The sequence below is a fragment of the Gossypium raimondii genome, chromosome 13, assembly GCF_025698545.1.
Source record: "Gossypium raimondii isolate GPD5lz chromosome 13, ASM2569854v1, whole genome shotgun sequence".
NCBI lineage: Eukaryota > Viridiplantae > Streptophyta > Magnoliopsida > Malvales > Malvaceae > Gossypium > Gossypium raimondii.
The window spans coordinates 11,913,620-11,934,701 of NC_068577.1; the positions used below are offsets into that span (position 1 = coordinate 11,913,620).

Here is a 21,082-nt window from a genome sequence, read left to right on the forward strand (position 1 = left end):
GCATAGCGGTTCTTAATTAAAATTTTAATATTTTTATTGACAATTGCTGTGAAAAAAAGAAGGATTAGGGACTTTATTTTATGATAATTATTTGGATGGAATTGATACAATGACATACGGTTATAGGTATAATAAAAACGAGGTATATTATTTTTTAACTTCAATTATAAAAATAAAACACGCATTGTTAGTATCGATTGAGTTTTAGTTTGATTGATATTGTTATTGTTGCTAATATAGAAGAATGTGAGTTGAATCTTATTGAAGCGTATTATCTTCTTATTTAAGAATAGAGATGAATTATAAATAATTTTAAATATTGTATACAAAACAAATATATTATAAAAATACATTGTTAATGTACTAAAACTCACAAGCGGGTACAAATGTTGACAGATAATAATATCATAAATTCGTAAGTGTTTTTTTTAATGTAGAGAATAATAAAACATATTTTATTAATATTTACACTCATAGATAAAAATGCTACCATCCACTTATAGCGCCCCACGTGCGCCGACACGTGGCTCCTATTCCCATAACGATGTCTTTGCCTTTCAATGGTCACGCTCTTACTCCAAAAAAACTCTATCTCCAGCACGTGTTTACAAGTGTGTGCGTGTTTTCCTCCCGAAATTTGGTTTAATATTGGGTTTGGTCCCTCTGTTAATAAATCTAAATCGATAAAATCATTAGATTTCCATCTTTAAATTGTTTAAAAATTACATCGAATGGTTAAATAAGATGTAAATTTATCACTGATTGAATATAATTGACTAAAATTTCACATCTTATTTTAACAGAAATAATTAGAGGTAGGACATGTTAGTGATAATACAAAAATAGGTTAAATCAGATCACAAATTTGAGGACTAAAATCAGGATTAGACCTCATAAATTTATTTGTTTGTTTTTAGTCACGTGCGCCGCACGAGCCACTGGTTGGGTCTCCTCCTCGACGACGCCGTCAAGTCATACACGCAAAAACACAACCATCCAATATAAATTAATTAAACCCAAATCTGTTCTCGAATCCCGAAATCGACCCGGTTCAAAAAAAAGCAATATGGTTGAAATGGATGGGTAAATGAGTCATTTAGGTTGGTGCCGAAATGACCCTTTGCCCACAATGGGTAGCAACAAAAATTTCACACTTGCCATTTATATCAAGACCAAAATGATTAAAATAAAAATTTATTCTTGGCCAACAAATGATTATTAAAATAATTCATGGGGCGGGGCATAAGTATAAATCTCCAAATAAATAATAAACATTATCTTGACTTAGAAATTCTCAATTTAAAAAAAAAAAAGGTCAAAATCTCGTGATACTAGCAAATAGCTTTTGGACCGTCCGATGTGAATATCTAGAGCCGTATTTGAAATAAGAAAAGAAAAGTCGGTGTGGGACCACCTAAAAACCAGCCTGCTTGGCGGTTTAGAAATTAGAACCACATCCACCCAAGGGAGCTGACTCACAAAACTATTTCAGCTAAATTTTGCTTCTTCTTTTGTTTTTGTTTTTTTCTTTTAAATTACATAATTAGCCTAGGCAGAAGATCTGGATAGCCATTATTAGACAAGGGTAGTTCGGGTAGATAAGAGGCAGGTTTCATTAATATTAAAATTAAACATAAAACAGGGGATAACAGTATAATTATGAGATGTGTTGCTCCTTTTCTCAAATTGACTGCTGCTTGAGATGTTTTTAGGATTTGACCAAACTCTTGTTTTCATGTTTATCTGTTTTTCTTTTGTGTGTGAAAATTGAACACTAGAAAAAGATTGATGCATCAGTTGGATTTCAATTTTCTTTTTTATAAAATTCCCAATATTTGTAATTATTAATTATTTGAAAGTAAGATTTTAAAATCCGATAATTTATTTTTCACTCTACAAGTTAATTTAAATATTTAAAATTTTAAAATTTGATTTGTCGCCTAATGACAACGTTTATTAAGTACTAAAATTTTATTATTAAATTTTGTAAGTGTTGAATTTATATTTAAAATTTATTTGACCAAAGTAAATATTAATTTTAAAACATTATTTACTTTTTAATTTTAATAGTATCAATATAATATTTTATATTATTTTGAATAATTTTGGATGAAAGATAAACATATTAATTTGAATATTTTATTTTTTAAAGATATTTTTAATAAAATAAAATCTACTTAATAATTTTATATTAATTGATAAGTAAATATCTACTTATCTTATTCAACACTTTTTGATAAAAATTCAAATTAAATAACAAAAATAAAGTGTTTTTCAATCAAATAAAATTTTGAATGTTTACTCCAATACAGATTGAAAAATTACAATTACCCTGCTATATTCTAGTTTTAAAAAACCCAAACAAAATATCAAAGATAACCAAACCAAGCTCAACTTCATGGGTTCCGCTCATCTATTGTTAAAAACTTAATAATAAATTTTTAAAGTTATTTTCACTAAAATTTATATAACATATTCCTTTATATTATATAAATTATAAGCAATAAAATTAATTATAATTTAAATAAAAATATTTGAGATTGGTTTATATAATAGGAGTATTATATATTGTGAACCGAAAATCAGACTAGATAAATTTAAGTAAGGATAGTCATTAGTAAATTTATTTTTGATTACCCAATCATAAAAGGTTACAAAATACTAATTATTTTTTGCCACCAGTTGGGTAAAGATGGTAGTTTTAAAATTGGTATAATAGTAACTTGCCCTCAACATTTACATATTGTGTACTTTATCTTTCTTTTGTAATTCTATTTTCTTTGTGACATTAAGAGTTAATTTAAAAAGAATAAGAAAAGATGAAAATTATTATACTGAATATTGGATGTTTGCATTTTATTTTGTATATTTTAAATCAGATTTAGTTGATAATTTTATTTTTAGTTGGTTGTATATTAGTTTTTTAATTTAATCCTATTTAATGGTATGACCTAGTTGAATTAGCTTTTTAACTTCACAAAATGGAGGGATGCTATCATCGAAATTCATAAAAATGGTATAATAATATAAAAAGAAGTAAAATATTAGGGATTTATTGGGGAGTGATGATTATATTTGAAGGTGAGTAAGCATGAAAGTGGTGAAGCCGACCGACCCCCTATCAATAACCTATAAAATTATATAATGAATGAATAAATTAAAAGTTGAAATGATTATTAAGAATCTTTGCACAGTGAAAGTTGATGACAAAATGCGTTATTATTAATTTGCATTTTCTTTTCTCTTTTCCTATTATCTATTTCAGAGGCCAAAATAGCATATATCAATATTTCATAATAAATGGCCTTATAAAAAAAAAATTCAAATGACCTATTTTCACACTTTTTCTCCCTATTTTCCTTTCGCAATCTTTTGGGTGTGTTTTAACTGTTTTTTAGTGAAATTTTTTGTTAAATGCTATCAAATGAATTTATGTTTATAAATCAATTTTATTTTGCGGTGATGCTAACAGTAATCCGTTTTTGTTTTATTTTAAACTTGCAGTCGTCTTCATAGTTCTAATTATTATCTTTCATGTTTACTTTACAATTCACGTTCATGGTAGTCTTTTCTAATAATGCATCTTTAAGATCCGAATTTATGCTCCTTTCTTGAAAAAGAGTTTTAATTTTTAGCGTTTATCTTAGTTTAGCTTTTAAAAAGTTTCGGATGAAGTTAAATATTTGTGGATTGACTTTGTGCATCGCCAATGTTAAAGAGCCTTTTAGGAACTTTTTGGCATTATTGCTCTCAATTATAGTTAATTGTCGGAGTAGTTTAGCGGTAGCAAAGCTAGAATGCTACGTGGTAATGCATCTTTAGTAGTTTACCGGTATTGCCAATTTAACGATCTTTGTTGTGTGCATTTTTCATCCATTAGACTTTTATGACAATTACGACAAACAACTATCAAAACAATAGGAACGAATGATTCTAAAAGTTATTTCCATTTTGGTCTTTTTTATATTGGTGCGTTTTTCTATTTGTACTTAATTGTCATTGTTTAGTGACTTGTGTTGTCATTCTAATTTGGCACCTCACTAATTTTTATGTTACAATATCGATCTAAATTAATGTAATTTTCATTTAATTTTAAAATTAAAAAAAGTAAAATTAATGACTTGATGCATCCCAAAGGTGAACAATTTAATCATTAATGTATTTAAAAATATTAAAATTTTGAATTTTCATTTTCATATAACCTTATAAAGGTAATTTAACCCCCCCCTCAAAAAAAAAAAAAAAACATAAACACAAAATTGGTGGATCAACTTATACCAAACGTAAGTGCCAGTTTTGGCATTGCCAGCTAGGAGTGTTGCCATTTTGCTTATTGATTTAATTCAGGTGTTTAAAAAGGGTGTTTAAAACGTGATGCTTTATTAAGGAATTAAAAAAAAAAAACACTCCTACATTTGTTGCATGATTTTTATTATAAAAATAAATTATCTTTTAAAATATTTGTTTACTCAATGTAGTTAAAAATAATAAATAATTCTTTCAAATTTGAAATTTCAAATGTGAAATAAAAAAACTAGATTATTATTATTTTCAAAATAAATGGCTTTAAATTCGACAATTTTCTTTTAAAGGAAATAACCCACAGCTTACTCTTAACAATAATAATATATATTTGTTTCCATAATTAGCAATAAAATTTGCCCATTGTTAATGTGCTTTTTCCCACCTAATTAGCTAATTTAGCAGAATAACTTTTGCAAATTGAGAAATCACTCAAATTTGTTAGGTCTGTTTATGGTTATTTTGGCCTCATCTTTAATTTGGCTTGAAAAATACCTTTTTATTTTATTTAAAATATTGGTCAAATTATGGTTTTACTCCTTATAATTTAATTTGGAATAATTAGATCCTCTAATTTTATAATATCATTGCTTTGTCCAAGTAACCTGTTAACTATTTTAGTTTAAAATACTAATATTAATTTTCTCAAAAGAAATCATTTTAGCACAAAACTAATTACTAATATTATATAAAATTAAAATATTAATATTAAATCGGATGAAATCATAATTTAACTTAAAATATATTATTTAAATCTTTCGAAAGATTGAACCATTTGTGGAATCGTGAATCTGGAATTTGATTTTTTTTTTAAGATAATGTAGTGGTAGGAAAAAAATGGGATTAAAAGCAAACCAAATATGTGGACGTGCTTAAAGTATCATATTAAGGGATAATTATGATTTTGATTAAGATTAAGATTACGGAAGTGATGATGGATAATTGTAGTGTGTAATTTGACTAGTCAATTCGATAATTACTTAATTAGTGTGGAGCTTAATTTGTCTTCAAAAACGGCAGAAGCAGGGGATAAAAACTCCACTAACGGAAGCTGGCAGGCGGAGATTTGACCATTTCCCCCCCCCCCCTCATTCATATATTTACTACTTGCACTGTTAAAAGGCGTAGGGGTACCTAAAATCTATTTTCTCCCATTAAATTTATTATTTTTTTAGAAAAGATAGTGAGAGAGAGGGACAGTTTTTATTCCATCACCTCCTCCGCCTCATCATCATCAATCACATAGTCAACACGTGTCTAACCGGCGCTAACCGGTTACCGGTTTTCACTCCCCCTCCCCCTTTTTATAGGTCCCACCACCGCCACCATCGCCGCCGCCCCCCGCCTGCCTTGCCTTTCCCTCACCACCACCCTCCCGTTCTCTTTTTATTTTTTTCCCTTTATTGATAATTCGACTGCCGAAAACAAACAAAACGTAAAAACGAATTTTATTTTTTTTTATTTCATTAAACAAAAATTTTTTTTTTGGAGAGAGAGAAAGAGAGAGAGCAAGTTTAAAGAGAGATAAAGGGGGCCTCTTATAGATTTTGCTCGCAAAGCCAAAACCAAAGCTCCCTCGCTCTGATTTGCAGAGAAAATCCAAAGGACAAATTAACCAGCCTATAGAGAAACAGAGAGGAAAAAAAAAATTTTAACGAAGAAACACGAGAACGCGAAGAACAACAACAGCAAATCAAAGGAACAACAACTGAAAAAAAAAAAAAAGAAAAGAAAGAGAAAAGAGATAGTGTATTAATTTTTTGACGGAAAGAGATTCATTTCATTTTTTTCTTCTTCTTATCCAATCAGTAAGTTCTTCGCAACATTAGTATTATGATTCTTTTTTCATTTCCTTTATATGTCACTTCTTCGCTTTTGTTATTATTCTCTTTTTTTTTTTATTTAATGTTTCTATTTCGTTTATCTCTTTGTGTTTATCTACTAATTAATGAGATGATATTAATGAAATTATGAGATGATATTAATGAAATTATAAACAGATCTGATTAGCTTTCCTTTCTTCTATTAGTTTGAATCTGATTGTTATTTTATTTTATTTGTTTTGTTCTTGTTTGCCTTCAATGAAATTCTGAGATCTGGGACTTATTTTTCTTCAGCTTTGTTTGATCGTGAATTCTTTTGTTCTTGTTTTAACCAAATTTGCTTATGTTTAATTATTGTTTTTGACTTCTTTATTTTTTTTTTTGCCGCTGAATATTTTTTTTTCATTTTATAAGCCTGAGTTTGGATCTTTGTTTTATTGGATTCGAATTCCTGTTTGGTTTGGTTTATCGTTTTGAAAATTTATCTGAAACTGCTCCCTTTGTTTGCCCCTTGTTTTCCTGAATAGGTAGAATTTGTTAATCTTGGCTGCGTTATGTTTTGAGGGGAGAAATAAAATTTGTGGTTGTTACAGTGATTTGAAAATTCCCATTGTTATTTTTGGGGATTTTCCCGTCTGAAGTCGGGAGGGGGTCCTAAAGAGTCATGTTGGAGAACCGGTGCTGCAAGTCCTGTTTGGTGTTTGCAAGCTCTTGTCAGGAAGAAAGGAAGTGGGCTTACATGTACAATGGGAAGCGCCCACGGGAATTCTCCGAATCCGATGGTTGTCAGGAAACCAAGTTGTCGAAGCTATCTTCTGATGATTCCTCGAGTGACGATAATAATTCTAATGCTTCTTCTCCACAAGACTCAGGTGACTTTCTCTTGCCAGGTTCTCATGGCCAATCCGGTGATGATAGTAAGCGATCTGATTCTTCCTCGGATACAGACTCTTCTCTTATCCACCACTGCTCCATTGGTCTAGACAAACCGGATTTGGTTAACCAATCAGACAGTGACAGCCTGTCGGATTCTGTGGAGGAGTCACCAGAGGAACAGTCTGAGGATGATGGTGAAAATGATGATAGCAGCTTTTCTGATTCTCCCAGGGATGGTCATCGGAGTCATGCTGGGGATTCTTCGTCAGACTTGGATGCATTAATCCAACCAATTGGGAGAGATAATTCCATCAGTTGTCTGATTAGGTGCTCGAGGTCTGATTATGGTTCCATTGCCTCATTGAATCGGAGTTTTCGCTCCTTAATCAGGAGCGGGGAGATCTATAAGTTGAGGAGGCAGAACGGTGTTGTTGAGCATTGGGTTTACTTTTCTTGTCACCTCCTTCAATGGGAGGCATTTGATCCAATTAGGCATAGGTGGATGCATTTGCCAAGGATGCCTCCCAATGAATGTTTCATTTTCTCGGATAAGGAGTCCTTGGCTGTTGGAACTGAATTGCTTGTATTTGGGAAGGAGGTAACTTCCCAGGTTATATATAGGTATAGTATTCTGACGAACTCATGGACTACTGGGACCAGTATGAATGCTCCGAGGTGCTTGTTTGGATCGGCTAGTCTTGGAGAAATTGCAATTTTAGCTGGTGGTTGTGACTCTCAGGGTAATATCCTGAGCTCTGCAGAAATGTACAATTCTGAGACTCAGAAATGGGAGACTCTCCCAAGCATGAATAAGCCAAGGAAGATGTGTAGTGGTGTATTTATGGATAAGAAATTTTACGTGATTGGAGGAATTGGTGGAGCTGGGAAGGATGCACGGGTTCTCACTTGTGGTGAGGAGTATGATTTAGAGACAAAAAAGTGGACTGAAATTCCCAATATGTCTCCTGGAAGAAGTGGAGCGGCCGCAGAGATGCCTGCGGCAGCTGTGGCACCCCCTCTGGTTGCAGTTGTTAATAATGAACTGTATGCTGCTGATCATGCTGGCATGGAGGTAAAGAAGTATGATAAGGAGGGGAACTCATGGTTGACTATTGGAAGATTGCCAGAAAGAGCAGTTTCGATGAATGGTTGGGGGCTTGCGTTCAGAGCATGTGGAGATCGCCTTATAGTGATTGGTGGACCTAGGGCTTTAGGTGAAGGTTTTATTGAGATCAATTCATGGGTTCCGAGCGAAAGGCCTCCCCAATGGAACTTGCTTGCCAGAAAGCAGTTGGGTAACTTTGTGTATAATTGTGCTGTGATGGGATGCTAGAGAGATAGAATTTGGTGGCATCTCGTGCGGTTGAATGGTGCTGCGCTGCCACTGGGGTTTGCACCATCGGTTTTTCCTTAAACACACAACTCTGAGTTTTTACTAATGGTAATTTCCCCTTTCTTTTTTACATCTTTACCCTTTTGGATGGGGGATGATGGGGAAGATTTCAGATTACTCAAGATTCAATAGAATGTTTTATTGATAGGGGTGTCTTGAGTTTTTATTTCTTTTTCCAAACTTTCATTCAAAATTTCTTCGATTAAATTTGTCTTCCCCCGTTTTCAGTGACATGAGAACTTGCAAAGGCTGGCGTCATTAGCACAGGAATAGGTTTAATAATTTGAAGTACCAACACATTGGTAGGTTGCCATTAGAGTTTGTTGAAAGCTTTTTAAGAACACAGAACTAGTCATATGGGTTTCTTCTTCCTTAATTTTCTTGGAATTGTCTTCAAGGGAGGAAATAAGTTCCGGAGGCTGTTATCTTAGATGTTGGCTGATGTACTGATTACATTGATCATTACAATTGATGAACTATATACTCCCAGAAATTTTCTTATGTACACTTTGGAATCCTTCATTGTTTTTAGTTTCTTTTGTTCAGTTGGATGGTGCCAGTTTCTCTTTTTGCTCGATTTTCTAATTCATAAGTTCTATTCTTTCCCATACTTTCCCGCAATTAGTCTGATATATTGAATAGAGTTGATGACTCTTTTTTCTTTCAACTTCTTCACATTTACGATAAGTTATAGATTTTCTGGTTCAAGAATCTTGATAAATAGAATTATAATTAGGAAATGCGATACTATGATTACTAACTGAAAACTTTCTTTTAAGTATCAATCTGGCTGCATCATTGAAAGCATCAGCCAGTCAGTATATTGTAATTTCTTTTAGAAGCTAGGTGTTAAATTGCAAATATGGCATTTGCTGTGCAATTGTTTTGTGGGTGAGGTGCAAAAGAATATTTCATTTAGAGTCTAGGTTTCCCATAGACTATTATATAGATATATCGAAAGCAGTATGTTAATTGAGGAATCCATGTCCTTCCTTAATTAGAGAGGCTTGTAGTATTCCAACTCTTTGCTTTTCTGTGGATGACATAATGTCTCTGTATGTGTGTGCTTTTCTTTCATGAATATTTGTTAATCCATTTTATTGCTGCAGGGCTCATTAGATGAGTAGTAATGAAGAATATATGGTGAGTCCATTTATTGTAAAACTGAGTGTTTAGATTTCAGAGACCTTTTTCTTTTAGTTGATTTGCTGAAATGCAAGAGTAAAATGCTGCATCTTGTTCGCCTTGCCTTGCTCTATGCTGCAACCATATCTCCGGAGTTTCCGTGATGTTTTAGTTTCCCGTTTCATGCAATGACTCGATTTTTACTCGCTTTGCTGTACTGATTGTGCAAGTTCCAAGCCTCATAAAAGTAATAGGTAGTTTGGTAAGAATTGGTAGTTTTAAGCGAGACAAGTAGGAGGATGAATCATGAGAAATAAATGTGAGGTGGAAATATTTGATATTTCCTAGGAGAGAAAAAAACGGGGGCAGAAAATTAGATAGACATTTGTCATTTGAGTCCGAATCTTTTTGATATTGTGTTACTAGCATTATAGCTAGGATTGATTGACGATCTAAATAGAGTACAATAGTAAAACCCAGTTTTGGTTTCAGTGTTAGAAAACTGTCAGAATTAATTTGTCCTTAGAAGCTGTGTTTGTGAATCAGTGGCTTCATTGAATCCCTGGAGCCAATGGCAGATTATTCATACACATGTATATACGGTAAATATACTCATGTCGGATATATAGTCTGTTGGATTGTGCAGCCAAAGTTGGCACAGAACTTGCCCTGGACCATGTTGATTGGGTGATGATGATGAAACCAAGTTAGGCCTACCATTTATTATGTTTTCATCATTTTGTTTTTGTGGTAAAACCAAGTAAATTTCACTGTGAACAAAAAGCAGTTGAAATTGAAAAGGAAAAAAGAAAGTACTGTACTGATATCTGATCTGAGCAAATATCAAATGTGAATATGATTCTGCAAAACAAAATTGTCTTATATGCGCAACGAATATTACCAATTTTTAGCTACGCACGTGTGTGAATCATGGTCCAATGTTTCAATTGTTTTATTACTGCCAAAATTTTGAAAATATATATATATATATATATATATATTGAATTCTTTAAAAAATATTCCACAATTTAGTTCATCACTAACTTATCAAATTTTCACTCAGTCAATTTTACTCTTTTTTGTTCTTTTAAAGAAGGTGAAATTTATGCAAATATATAGATATTTTTGGTAAGAATAAAGAAATAGGTCTGTGCATGATGAGTTTAGACTAAAGTTGAGCTCTATTGTCGTGTTAATAGGAGTGAATTTGCATATCTACTACTTGTTGCCATGCCGTTAACTTTAGTTTTTATTTCGGGTTTAAGTGATATTTAGTTTTTCTTTTTAAATCTTGGTAAGACTTTAAGATTGTTCTACATTGTCATTTGTTTTTTAATTATATAAAAACTTTAAAATAATTCAAAATATAAAAATATTATAAAATACTGTAGAAATTTATAAAATAATATAAAAAATCTATAACAGTTAGTTTACAGTTTTTCCCGTTAACCCTTTTCACTACTTGCTGCCATATAATTATAGTAGGATAGATCTTTTATTCATTTATCTTATATATATATATATATATATATAATATTTAGGTATATATATTCTAATACGTATTCTATTATAGTTGAAAAAATAAAAAATGATAAACTGAAAAAAAAAAGAGAAGAAAAATACCAAATTTAACCTTTGTTTGGCATAATGTAAAATTTAGCTCTTAATGTTTACATCTTTTCTCAATTTATCCTTTATTTTTTAGCTAAATTTGATGTTCAACCTTTCAAAAGAGGCTAATTTGACCATCAACTTATAAAAAGACTCTTAATTATTGTTTTAAATGGAAATATTGACTAAAACATTTTTAAACATGGCAACCTTCATGGTAATATACATGTACTGCATGCTATTTTTTGTACATTTTTAATGTTTATTTTTTTGAATATTTTTAACTTTTAAATTATTTATTGATGTTGCGTCATGTTAGCATGAAGTACACATAAATTGCCACGTCAATATTGTTAAAAAGAAGAAGAATGTTTTAGACAACATTTCTGTTAAAAACCAATTTGACACTTTTTGAAAAATTAATGGTCAAATTTAGTTTTACAAAAGAATAATGACCAAAATGACAAAAAAATTGTAGGTATTAAAGATTAAATTTAACATTATGTCTTATTTTGTGCTTTCTAGTTAGGGTTTGAAAAGTTTGTTGATTAGTGATGGTGACGCTTTTATGGAGAAACAATGATAGTTGAGTAGATGATAAGATTATTGAATCGTTGGTTTAAAAATAAATAATGAAATATAAATTCATAAAATTTTATAAAAAAGATATAAGTTGGTTCAATCAGTTGAACCAATTTTTTATCGATTTGCAATTTAATTTCATCGGTTGGACCACTGATTCTGACATCATTGCTTAAGGTTTTATTTCATTTTGGGTGAGTTTGTAAAGAAATGGAGGGATAAAGTACATAGTTGCATAAAATTTGAGTAGTAGCTTCTTTGTTTGAAGTATAACAACAGTTGGGCAACTGAAGGAAGCTGAAAATTGAGTGAAAAGAGCCGCATGAGTATTTGTGGTTCAGCATACATATATGAAGCTGATGTAAAACACATTGAATGAAATAATAAAAACTCCTTTTAATTCTCTCTCCAGTTCTCTTCTTTCTTCTGCTCTAAATCACCAATCACTTATTCTCTGACAAGATAGTGTGAAAATGTATGTAAACTGAACACAAGTTATCTTTGTAAAGGTTTCCTCCATAGTTGGCAAAGTTGTATTAGCCAACAACCTCTTGAAGCATTATGTTGGCATGAGAGTCTAAGCAACCCCATTCCCTTTCTTCAATCATAAATACAAAAGGTGGGTGGAAGAATTTGATTTGAATAGAATCAACCAGAAAACAAAATTAACCTTACTTTTAAGATATTAATTTAAAAACAATTCTTTTATATTTTTTGGAAGTTTTAAAAGTTTCTTTTTTCACAAAGGTTAAGGTGTATATTGCTTATATACTAACTGATCTAAATCCTGTTACATTTTAAAAATGACAACCTGTTTAAACTGGTAAATTTCAGTTGGGCTGAACATGTGTCTTAAAACCTCAAATCCAACCCATATTTAGTAGGGTGAAGAACAAAATAACAAGGAGGAGCCATATCCTTAAAATATGAGAGCTGCAAAAAAAACAAAAAGGCAAAATCCAATGAAGATATTTGTTCTTTGTTTGTTAAGGTACCATTAATGGCAAAATCCTATGGTATCATGTTACATTTACCTATAGGTTAGCCCAATATGAATAGGCTAATTAAGGTAGTTAGAATGCCTTAAAACTCCTAACTGTGAGTCAAGGAATTGAGCACGCTAAGTAGTTATCAAATTGTTAACAAACTGATCAGTATACAGGTTAAGTATACCAACATGATCATTAGGTTATTGGGCAACTCCAATGCTACCTCTACAACTTTCATATGCACTCTTTTCCTCATTACACTGTTAAGCTGCCTTTTTTTTTTCAATTTTTACAAAAAGGTCCAATTCATCTTTCATACGACAACTCCTAAGTCCAATCCATCATCGAAAAGATATCTGTTTCAATCAACTTTTTCTAGAAATATTTTGTCCAGAACAAAAATTAAAATAGGAATTATTATTATTCTTGTGAACAAAGTAAACCCAGATGTAAAATTATATATGAATTTGTATCTCCTCGTAATCTAAAACCGCCAATAGATCTTCACATTAGGATGCTCTTTTTTAATCATATATATATATATAAAAGCAAATGAGTGTTTGATTAGTGCATAATATGTTTGGTTGTGGGCCTAAGGCAAGCAGGCCCAGCCAGCATTAGCATCAATAAAGTGCAGTGCCAGCTAAAAAGTATAATGGAATTAGTATTCCCTCTTCTTTGCCTTTACAATAATGGGATATCAATTATATTCAAATATCTCAACCAATCAATAATTAAAAAGCATACCATATTTCATTTCTCTCCCTCCTAACATCACTCTTTCAACATTAATTATTCAAAATTCATCTAACTATATCTATATTATTTATAAAATCTTTAATTAAATATCGATTGAGTCTCAGTTCAACTGATATGAGCATTATTGTCAATGCAGGAGAACTTAGATTTGAGTGCGCTAAAACATATTATCCTCCTATTTATGAGTTGGGGAGGGACTATAAGTAGTTCTAAGAATTGTGTTATAAAGAGTCAAAACCTATAATGAGGAAGATGTTTGATTTTTAAAAATATTTTTATTTTAATTTTAAAAAGTTTAAAAAACACATTTAGTAAATAAAATTTGTTTTCAATAATGAAAATATGAAAACATTTTTAATACATATTTTCCTATAATAGAAACATGAGAAATAAAATAAAAAAATTCTATATTTATATGGATTCCATATTTGAAAGTTAGAAAATATTTTTGCTTGTTTTAAAATTTTCTTATTTTGTGAAGCATTTTAAATATAGGAATGAAATCAACTATTTGTTTTTTTCCCTGCTTTTAACATATTTCATTTTTCAAAATTTTAATCTTATCATTAGTTTATTCTATTTTTAAGAAAACCAAAATGAAATTACTTCTGTTTCTTGAAACTAAATATGATTTATTATAAAATGTTTATATTTTTAATAATTATATATATATATATATATTTGAAATTAAATAGATGAAACTATAATCTTAATATAAGTCTCAAAATAGATGAGTTATAAAATTTTGATTTTGGATTAAAACATATTTTATTTTCCATAGTTATTTTTATATATTTAAATTCGTAAGGACATTAGGGGTTTTTTCTCTTTTTTTTTTGTTCCTTTCGTCTACACGAATTCACAGGTAGGCGAGTATGCCTTTCTCTCAATCTTTTTGAGCGTTGAAGAGTTTTGAGTTTTTTGTTTCATAAAGTGCCCAATTATCGATGGAGGGAGATCTAGCTAATTTAAGTATTGGCAATGAAGAGGAAGACCCATTACTAGAACAAGATGAGGAAGAGGGATATGAAGATTTTTGCATGTGCCTGGTGGGAAAAGTCTTAACTAACGGGATAGTTCACTTTCCATTGATGAGAAACGTCCTGGTCGAGCTATAGCACCTAATTGCGGGTGTCTCCATTACCGAGATTGAAGAAAAAGAACTCTTTTTTCTGTTATACAACAAACTGGATTTAAAAAGGGTTATTGATGGTACGCCTTAGTTCTTTAATAGACATTTAATTATCTTCCACTGGCTAGAAAAAGGGAAGGATCAAATACAAGTCCTACTGGTTTTCACAAATTTTTGGGTGTAAATCCACAATTTGCTGATAGGTTGTATGTCAGAAAATATGGCAAGACAGATGGGAAATTTCATTGGCCTTTTTTTTTAAATATGATGTAGTAATTATCTTTAAAGGAGTAAGAAAATTTATGTGCATAAAAGTACGATTAGATGTTTGGAGCCCGCTTAAAAGGAAGAAATGTATTATTTTTGGACAGGATAAATCAACCTATGTTACATTCTAATATGAAAAGCTGTCATTATTCTGTTTTTTATGTGGGAGATTAGGGCACGAGGAAACCTTATGTCCAATCTATTTAACATTAGGTTCACAAGAGGTGGTTTTTGGGTGGGACATATCCCTTTATGCCTCATCAAGGAGGACTACCGTGATGGATAGCCAATGGATTCGAGAGGAACTGAGGGGTATGGTAGAATCGATTCTAGGGAAGGTGATTGAAGGGGGAGTATGCAAATAGAGCCTACTATCAGAAATAAAATTAACGAATCAATGGTGAAAGGTATTATAGCGGAATTAAGAAATAAAAGTATCAAAGACCAATAAGCAAGGATGACATGCAAGAATGGGGTGGAGTGTCATACAGATCTCAATAAAGCGGAAGATGAAGAGGGGGATGTGGAAGATCAGCCTATAGTTTATTAGAGGGTAAGAAAAGACAACAGAAAAATCATATTGATGTTACTAACAAAAGTCCAATAGAAACAGATTCAAATAATTTTATATTTGCGACTGCTAATAAGTAGGCTGACCGGTCGAAACGAAAACTTTAAGTTTGAACGTTCGTGGATGGGGGTAACCCCAGATAATAAGGTGTCTCAAAAACTATTTGAGACAGGTTTAGCCTCAACTTTTGTTTCTAATGGAAACAAAAGTAAGCTCAAGGAAGATGGAAAGGATAAGAAGATCATGCGGGTTTGTAAATGGGATTGTTGTTAGTGTGCAGGGCTCAAGGGAGGATTATCATTAGGGTGGAAAAATAGTCATAATATTAATCTAAAAAGTTTTTTTAACTCCTACATCGACTTACTGAAGACAACAGGGGAACAAGCTAGAGGTTCACTGGATTTTATGGGGCTTTAGTTGAAAATTTGAGGAAAGATTCATGAAATTTGTTAAGACGTCTAAATAAAGAAGCCTAATCACCATGGCTTGTTATGAGTGATTTCAATGAAGTAATGTTCTCTTTAAAAAAAAAGAGGAGGGAGACTATGGGAAGAGCGTCAAATGAAAGCATTTAGGGATATACTTGAAGAATGTGATTTAAGCAATCTAGGTTTCCAAGGGTAGGGTTCACTTAGGAGAGTGGGAGGTTGGTAACTAACAACATAAGAGAATGTCTTGATAGAAGAGAGGCAAATTCAGAATAGTGAGCACATTTTTTAGAATATGTGGTATCACATCTAAACAAGAGTTTTTCTGATCACTGCCCAGTGTTAGTGGACACATCCGGTAAAAGGAAAGGATTAGTGGATACATCCGGTAAAAGGAAAGGATCCCAAGTAAGGAGAAGAATTTCGTTTCGATTTAATGTTGACTGGAATTTAGAAGAGGATTTAAGAGGAGCTTCCAAAAAAACTAAACGATTTGGGGCTGTTTTTAATGGAGTGGAGTAAAAAAAATAAAGGTAGACTCATGCAAAGAAGGGATGAACTAAATGCTAGGTTAAGTTGTTTAAACAATAATAATTCAGACGAAGATAATCTAGCAGAAATTATGGAGGTCAAATTGGCTTTAAATAAGGAAGTTGATAAAGAGGAATTGAATTATTTTGGGAGCAACGTGCTAGAGTCAAATTGGTTACGAATGGGGGATCGTAATACTTCATTCTTTCATAATTTTGCAAAATTAATAAAGGTAGACGCATGCAACCAATGGATGAGCTAAATGCCAGATTAAGCAATTTGAACAATGATAATCTGGACGAAGATAATCTAGTAGAAATTACGAAGGTCAAATTGGCTTCAAACAAGGAAGTTTATAAGGAGGAATTATTTTGGGAGCAACGTGCTAAAGTCAATTGGTTATGAATGGGGGGTCGTAATACTTTATTCTTTCATAATTTTGCACCTTATTGCAAGCGTAGAAGTACTATCAAGGGGCTTGAAGCTTCGGTTGGAAGATAGGTGGAGGGAGATGCGAAACTTCTTGATTTGGCAACAAATTACTTTAAGGAGCCATTTTCATCAAAACCCGTTTCCAGTAGTGAAGTACTTACGAATAACATCCATTCATGTATATAAAGTGTTACAATAACGAGTTGTTAACCTGGTTTAAGGAGGAAGAAATAATTGAAGCAATGAAGTCAATGGCGCCACTTAAGGCCTCGGGAAAAGATGGATTCCCCGCTTTCTTTTACCAGAAGTTTTGGCATATAGTAGGAAGAGACGTCAAATTTTGTTAGGAAGTTTTGAAGTTTTAAGAGATGTTAATGATACCTCCATCATGCTGATACCCAAAGTGCAAGTACAAAAAAACATGGGGTAGTTCAGGCCTATTAGTTTATATAATGTGGTTTACAAAATTATTGCGAAAGTAATTGTCAATAGGTTTCGAAAAGCCCTTAATAGCTGTATAGATGAAACACAATGAGCGTTCGTGCTTGGAAGACAAATTACGGACAACATTTTGGTGGCTTATAAGTTACTGCATTCTTTAAAAAAGAATTTTGGAAAACATGATGAGAAGTCTCAACTTTTGTAAAAGATGGATCGCTTTGACAATGAGATGTGTTCAAAGTGTTTCCTATTCAATGCTGTTAAATGGGGGGCAAGGGGAAGCTTTTAAACCCACAAAAGGGCTTAAACAAGGCAATTCTTTAAGTCCATATTTATTTATTATCTGTGCAGAAGGATTTTTAAGACTATTCAACCATGCAAGGAGGGATGGAAAAATTAGAGGGGTAAGGGTAAGAAGAGGAGGTTTTTCAATTACACATTTATTCTTTGCGGATGATAGTATTCTATTTGGGAAGGCTTCATTGGAAAGGGCTTTTGACAATGAAAACAATTATCAAGGACTATGAAAATATGTCAGGACAATTGGTGAATTTCGACAAGTCCTTGATTTACTTTAGCAATAACACAAGTGAGGAAGACCAAAAAAGAATAGGTGGTGAATTGGGTGTTAGAATTTCAAATAATCTTGAGAAGTATCTTAAACTACCCACGATGGTAGGGAGAAAGAAAAGAAATGCGTTTGTCAACATAAAAGAAAAGTTTATTAAAAGAATTAAAGCATGGAGTGTTCGTAACCTTTCAATAGGAGGAAAATATATTTTTATAAAATCTGTAATACAGGCTATCTCAATTTATGCTATGGAGTGCTTTTTATTGTCGATTTCTTCATGTCAAGAATTTGAAAGCCAAATGTGTAAGTTTTGGTGGCGTAACTTGAAGACAAATAAAATGATACATTGGTGCACTTGGAATGCTGTGTACCCCAAAGACGCAAGGGGGAATTGGTTTTAGAAAGTTATCAATTTTTAATAAAGCCCTTTTAGCAAAGTAAGGATGGAAACTAATTACCAATTCTACTAGTCTGTTAGCGTAGGTAATGAAAGCTAAATACTGTCCAATGAGTGATTTTATGAATGCTGGATTAGGATCTCACCCTTCTTTTACCTGGCGGAGTATTTGAGGAGCATGTTGTATCTTGCAGGAATGACTCGAATGGAGAATTAGAAATGACAGATTTGTGAATATTTGGAATGACATATGGATTCCAGGGCTTGGAGATGGGAAAGTTCAAATTCAGAATATTGATGTTAGATTTACAAAGGTTGCTGATCTTATTAATGATGAGAATAATACCTGGAAAGAGGATATAATTGAAGATATTTTCACAGAGGAACAAGCAGAGAAGACCCTTGCTATCCCACTGATGAACAACTCCTTTCTAGATGAGCTAGTTTGGAGAGGCAACAGTACAGAGGAATACTCCGTTAAAAGCGGTTACAAGTGGTGTATTACAAGTAATCATAACGGGACAAGGGAAACAATTATTTACAAGATATAGCCATAAAAAAACTTTTACATAAAGCTATGGAATCTCAAAATCCCAAGCAAGATCAGAATATATCTTTGGAAGGTATTTAATAATTTTTTGCCTACATTAAGTAATTTAAAACATAAAATATTAAGGGAGGAGACCCTTTGCCCAATTTGCAAGATAGACAACAAAACGGTAGCACATATTTTTTGAGACTGCGCTTTCACGAAGTAGGTTCTACAGCAGATTGGATTGGTAACCTCGCATGTCGACATTAGTCAAGAATAGAAATTTTGGTTAGCATATTTTTTTCTAAAAGAACAATAATGAACAGAGTATACATATAGCCACAATTTTTTGGGCAATTTGGTACAACAGAAATATGTACTACCATGAAGGAAAGAGAGAAAGGGCAGATCAGGTCGTAAGTTTCATCAAAGAATATTTAGCAGAGTTACGCATTTTAGAAGAGATATCAATACATCAAAATGACTATAGAGAAACAAGATGGAAGCCTCCTAAGAGAGACACAATAGAAGTTAACTTTGATGCCTCCTACCAACAACAGATACAAAGAGCTATCGCATGAGTAATTATAAGAAACAACCAAGGCATGGTCATGGGGGCATGTGCTTACTCGATAAAAAATATTTAAGATCCAATAACAGTAGAAGCGCATCCATGCCTTCAGGTGGTTACCTTTGCCGAGGAAATGGGTTTTAACAAGTGTGCATTGAGGGTGGTGTGCTTGCGATTCTGAAAAAGATAAAGACCCAAGAAAGTGATAGATTAGTTATAGGTAATATAATAAAGGAAATAAGGCATAGAATTTTTAGATTTAGAGGTTTTACCTCCCGTTTTGTCCTAAGAGCGGCGAATAGAGTAGCCTACGAGATGGTGAGTTAGGGACGACGGTGTGGAAGCCCGAGATATTGGATGGAGGAAGCCCTTCTAGAAGTTGAGGCTATCATCTTAAACGAGCAACGAAGGTAAGATGGGGGTTATTGTTCTGAGTCCAGATGGTGTGGTCTCTGTTTTCAATAGAATCTTCAAGGAGCTCAGTGAATCGGAGGAGTAGGGACATGAAGATAGAACTGAATTGTGGAGTCTAGGGGATTTCCACTCCCACAGATGGGTTTTCCGGTGCATCGGAGCGAATGAGATGAATGGGTAGACTAAAAGGTTTGGGGAATTTGATTTTTGTTTTCTTAGGATTTGATAGGGTTTGATGTGGTAAGTGATTTTTTTTTCCTTTTTATTTAAGAGTCTTGGTTAACGTACTTGTCGGTTTCTTGAGACATCGCTCATTGCAACGTTTGTTTTGCTAACAGATGGCTGGAGTGGTAAAACGATGCTATGGTTTTATTTTTTATTTCTTGTTATTTCTATTATTTTTAAACTTTTAAACTTCCCTAATAAGATTGCATTGGGTGTTATTTTCAAGAAAGAAAAGAAAAGAAAGATGAGTTATTAAATTGGAAGATTTAATATCCTCAAACACCTAATAGTATTAATTTTAATTTAAAATAATCTAATTGTATTGTTGATTCCAATGAGCATTAGCATTAACAATAATTGTAATAATTAATTTCAAAATAATAATAATTATTACATTTTCCTCGATTATGTTATTTTGGTTGAAATTTTATTTTAGCTTTAAAAACAATTTTGCCTATGTACGAAATACAAATATGTAACTATCCTATTCCATAACTGGGAAAGAAGCAAAATTTAAAACTAAACAACTTATTAGAGTGGAAAAGTAAAATATATTTAAACAATTTACATTTCTAATTTGCAAGCTTTAATACTCTAAAAATCTCAAATAACCAAATTTAAATTTAAATTATGTAATTTATAATGCAATAAGTTAAAGAATGTAGCTGTATCATTCTTGGGTTGCTCAGTCGGAATTCTTTAACAAAACCAATATTTGTCATACGTAGAATTATAAAATCTCAAACACCAAATTATATTCAACAATTAGAGGTTATATCTCAATCAGTATATATATAATTTATCACTTACTTTTTTCAAAATATAAATTCAACACCAGCATGCAAATTAGTACATATATACCCATAGACAAGATTCTCCTATATATGTGCTAGCTGTATTATTTTTTTGCAAAAGGAAAATGCATGTACACATTTTCCTTGCTACCATTGTGAATATATTTGACTAATTATAAAGAATATTTTAAAGTATTTGACCATTTGTTGACACAACTCTTAAAGCATAATATATCTTTGACAATTTCATGCCTCACCATCTTTTTATTTTATTTTATTACGCATTGCTTTGATCTACACTTGTGGATTTTAAATT

General features: G+C 31.9%; 1 protein-coding gene and 1 long non-coding RNA gene across 5 annotated transcripts; one reads left to right on the plus strand and one right to left on the minus strand.

Moving 5' to 3' along the window:
• Positions 1-5,774: 5,774 nt before the first annotated feature.
• On the plus strand, positions 5,775-8,939 carry LOC105782644 (F-box/kelch-repeat protein At1g26930). Of its 3 annotated transcripts, XR_001129869.2 has the most exons (3): positions 5,775-6,110; positions 6,653-8,442; positions 8,623-8,939. XR_001129869.2 is itself a non-coding variant. In XM_012607514.2 (2 exons), the coding sequence occupies exon 2, from the start codon at positions 6,790-6,792 to the stop codon at positions 8,332-8,334; it is 1,545 nt and encodes a 514-aa protein (XP_012462968.1). In that variant the 5' UTR covers positions 5,775-6,110; positions 6,653-6,789; the 3' UTR covers positions 8,335-8,939. The 3 variants fall into 3 exon arrangements, 2 of the variants coding, with proteins under 2 accessions (XP_012462968.1, XP_012462969.1); XM_012607514.2 differs by having other exon boundaries at positions 6,653-8,939; XM_012607515.2 differs by having other exon boundaries at positions 6,719-8,939.
• Positions 8,940-18,224: 9,285 nt separating this feature from the next.
• LOC105781161 (uncharacterized) lies at positions 18,225-20,204 on the minus strand. 2 transcript variants are annotated; one of them, XR_008192477.1, is made up of 3 exons: positions 19,606-20,077; positions 18,577-19,510; positions 18,225-18,493 (listed from the first exon to the last, which is right to left on the minus strand). It is a non-coding gene; the product is annotated as an uncharacterized LOC105781161 (long non-coding RNA). The 2 variants fall into 2 exon arrangements; XR_001129530.2 differs by lacking the exon at positions 18,225-18,493 and having other exon boundaries at positions 18,531-19,510; positions 19,606-20,204.
• Between the last annotated feature and the right edge of the window lie 878 nt (positions 20,205-21,082).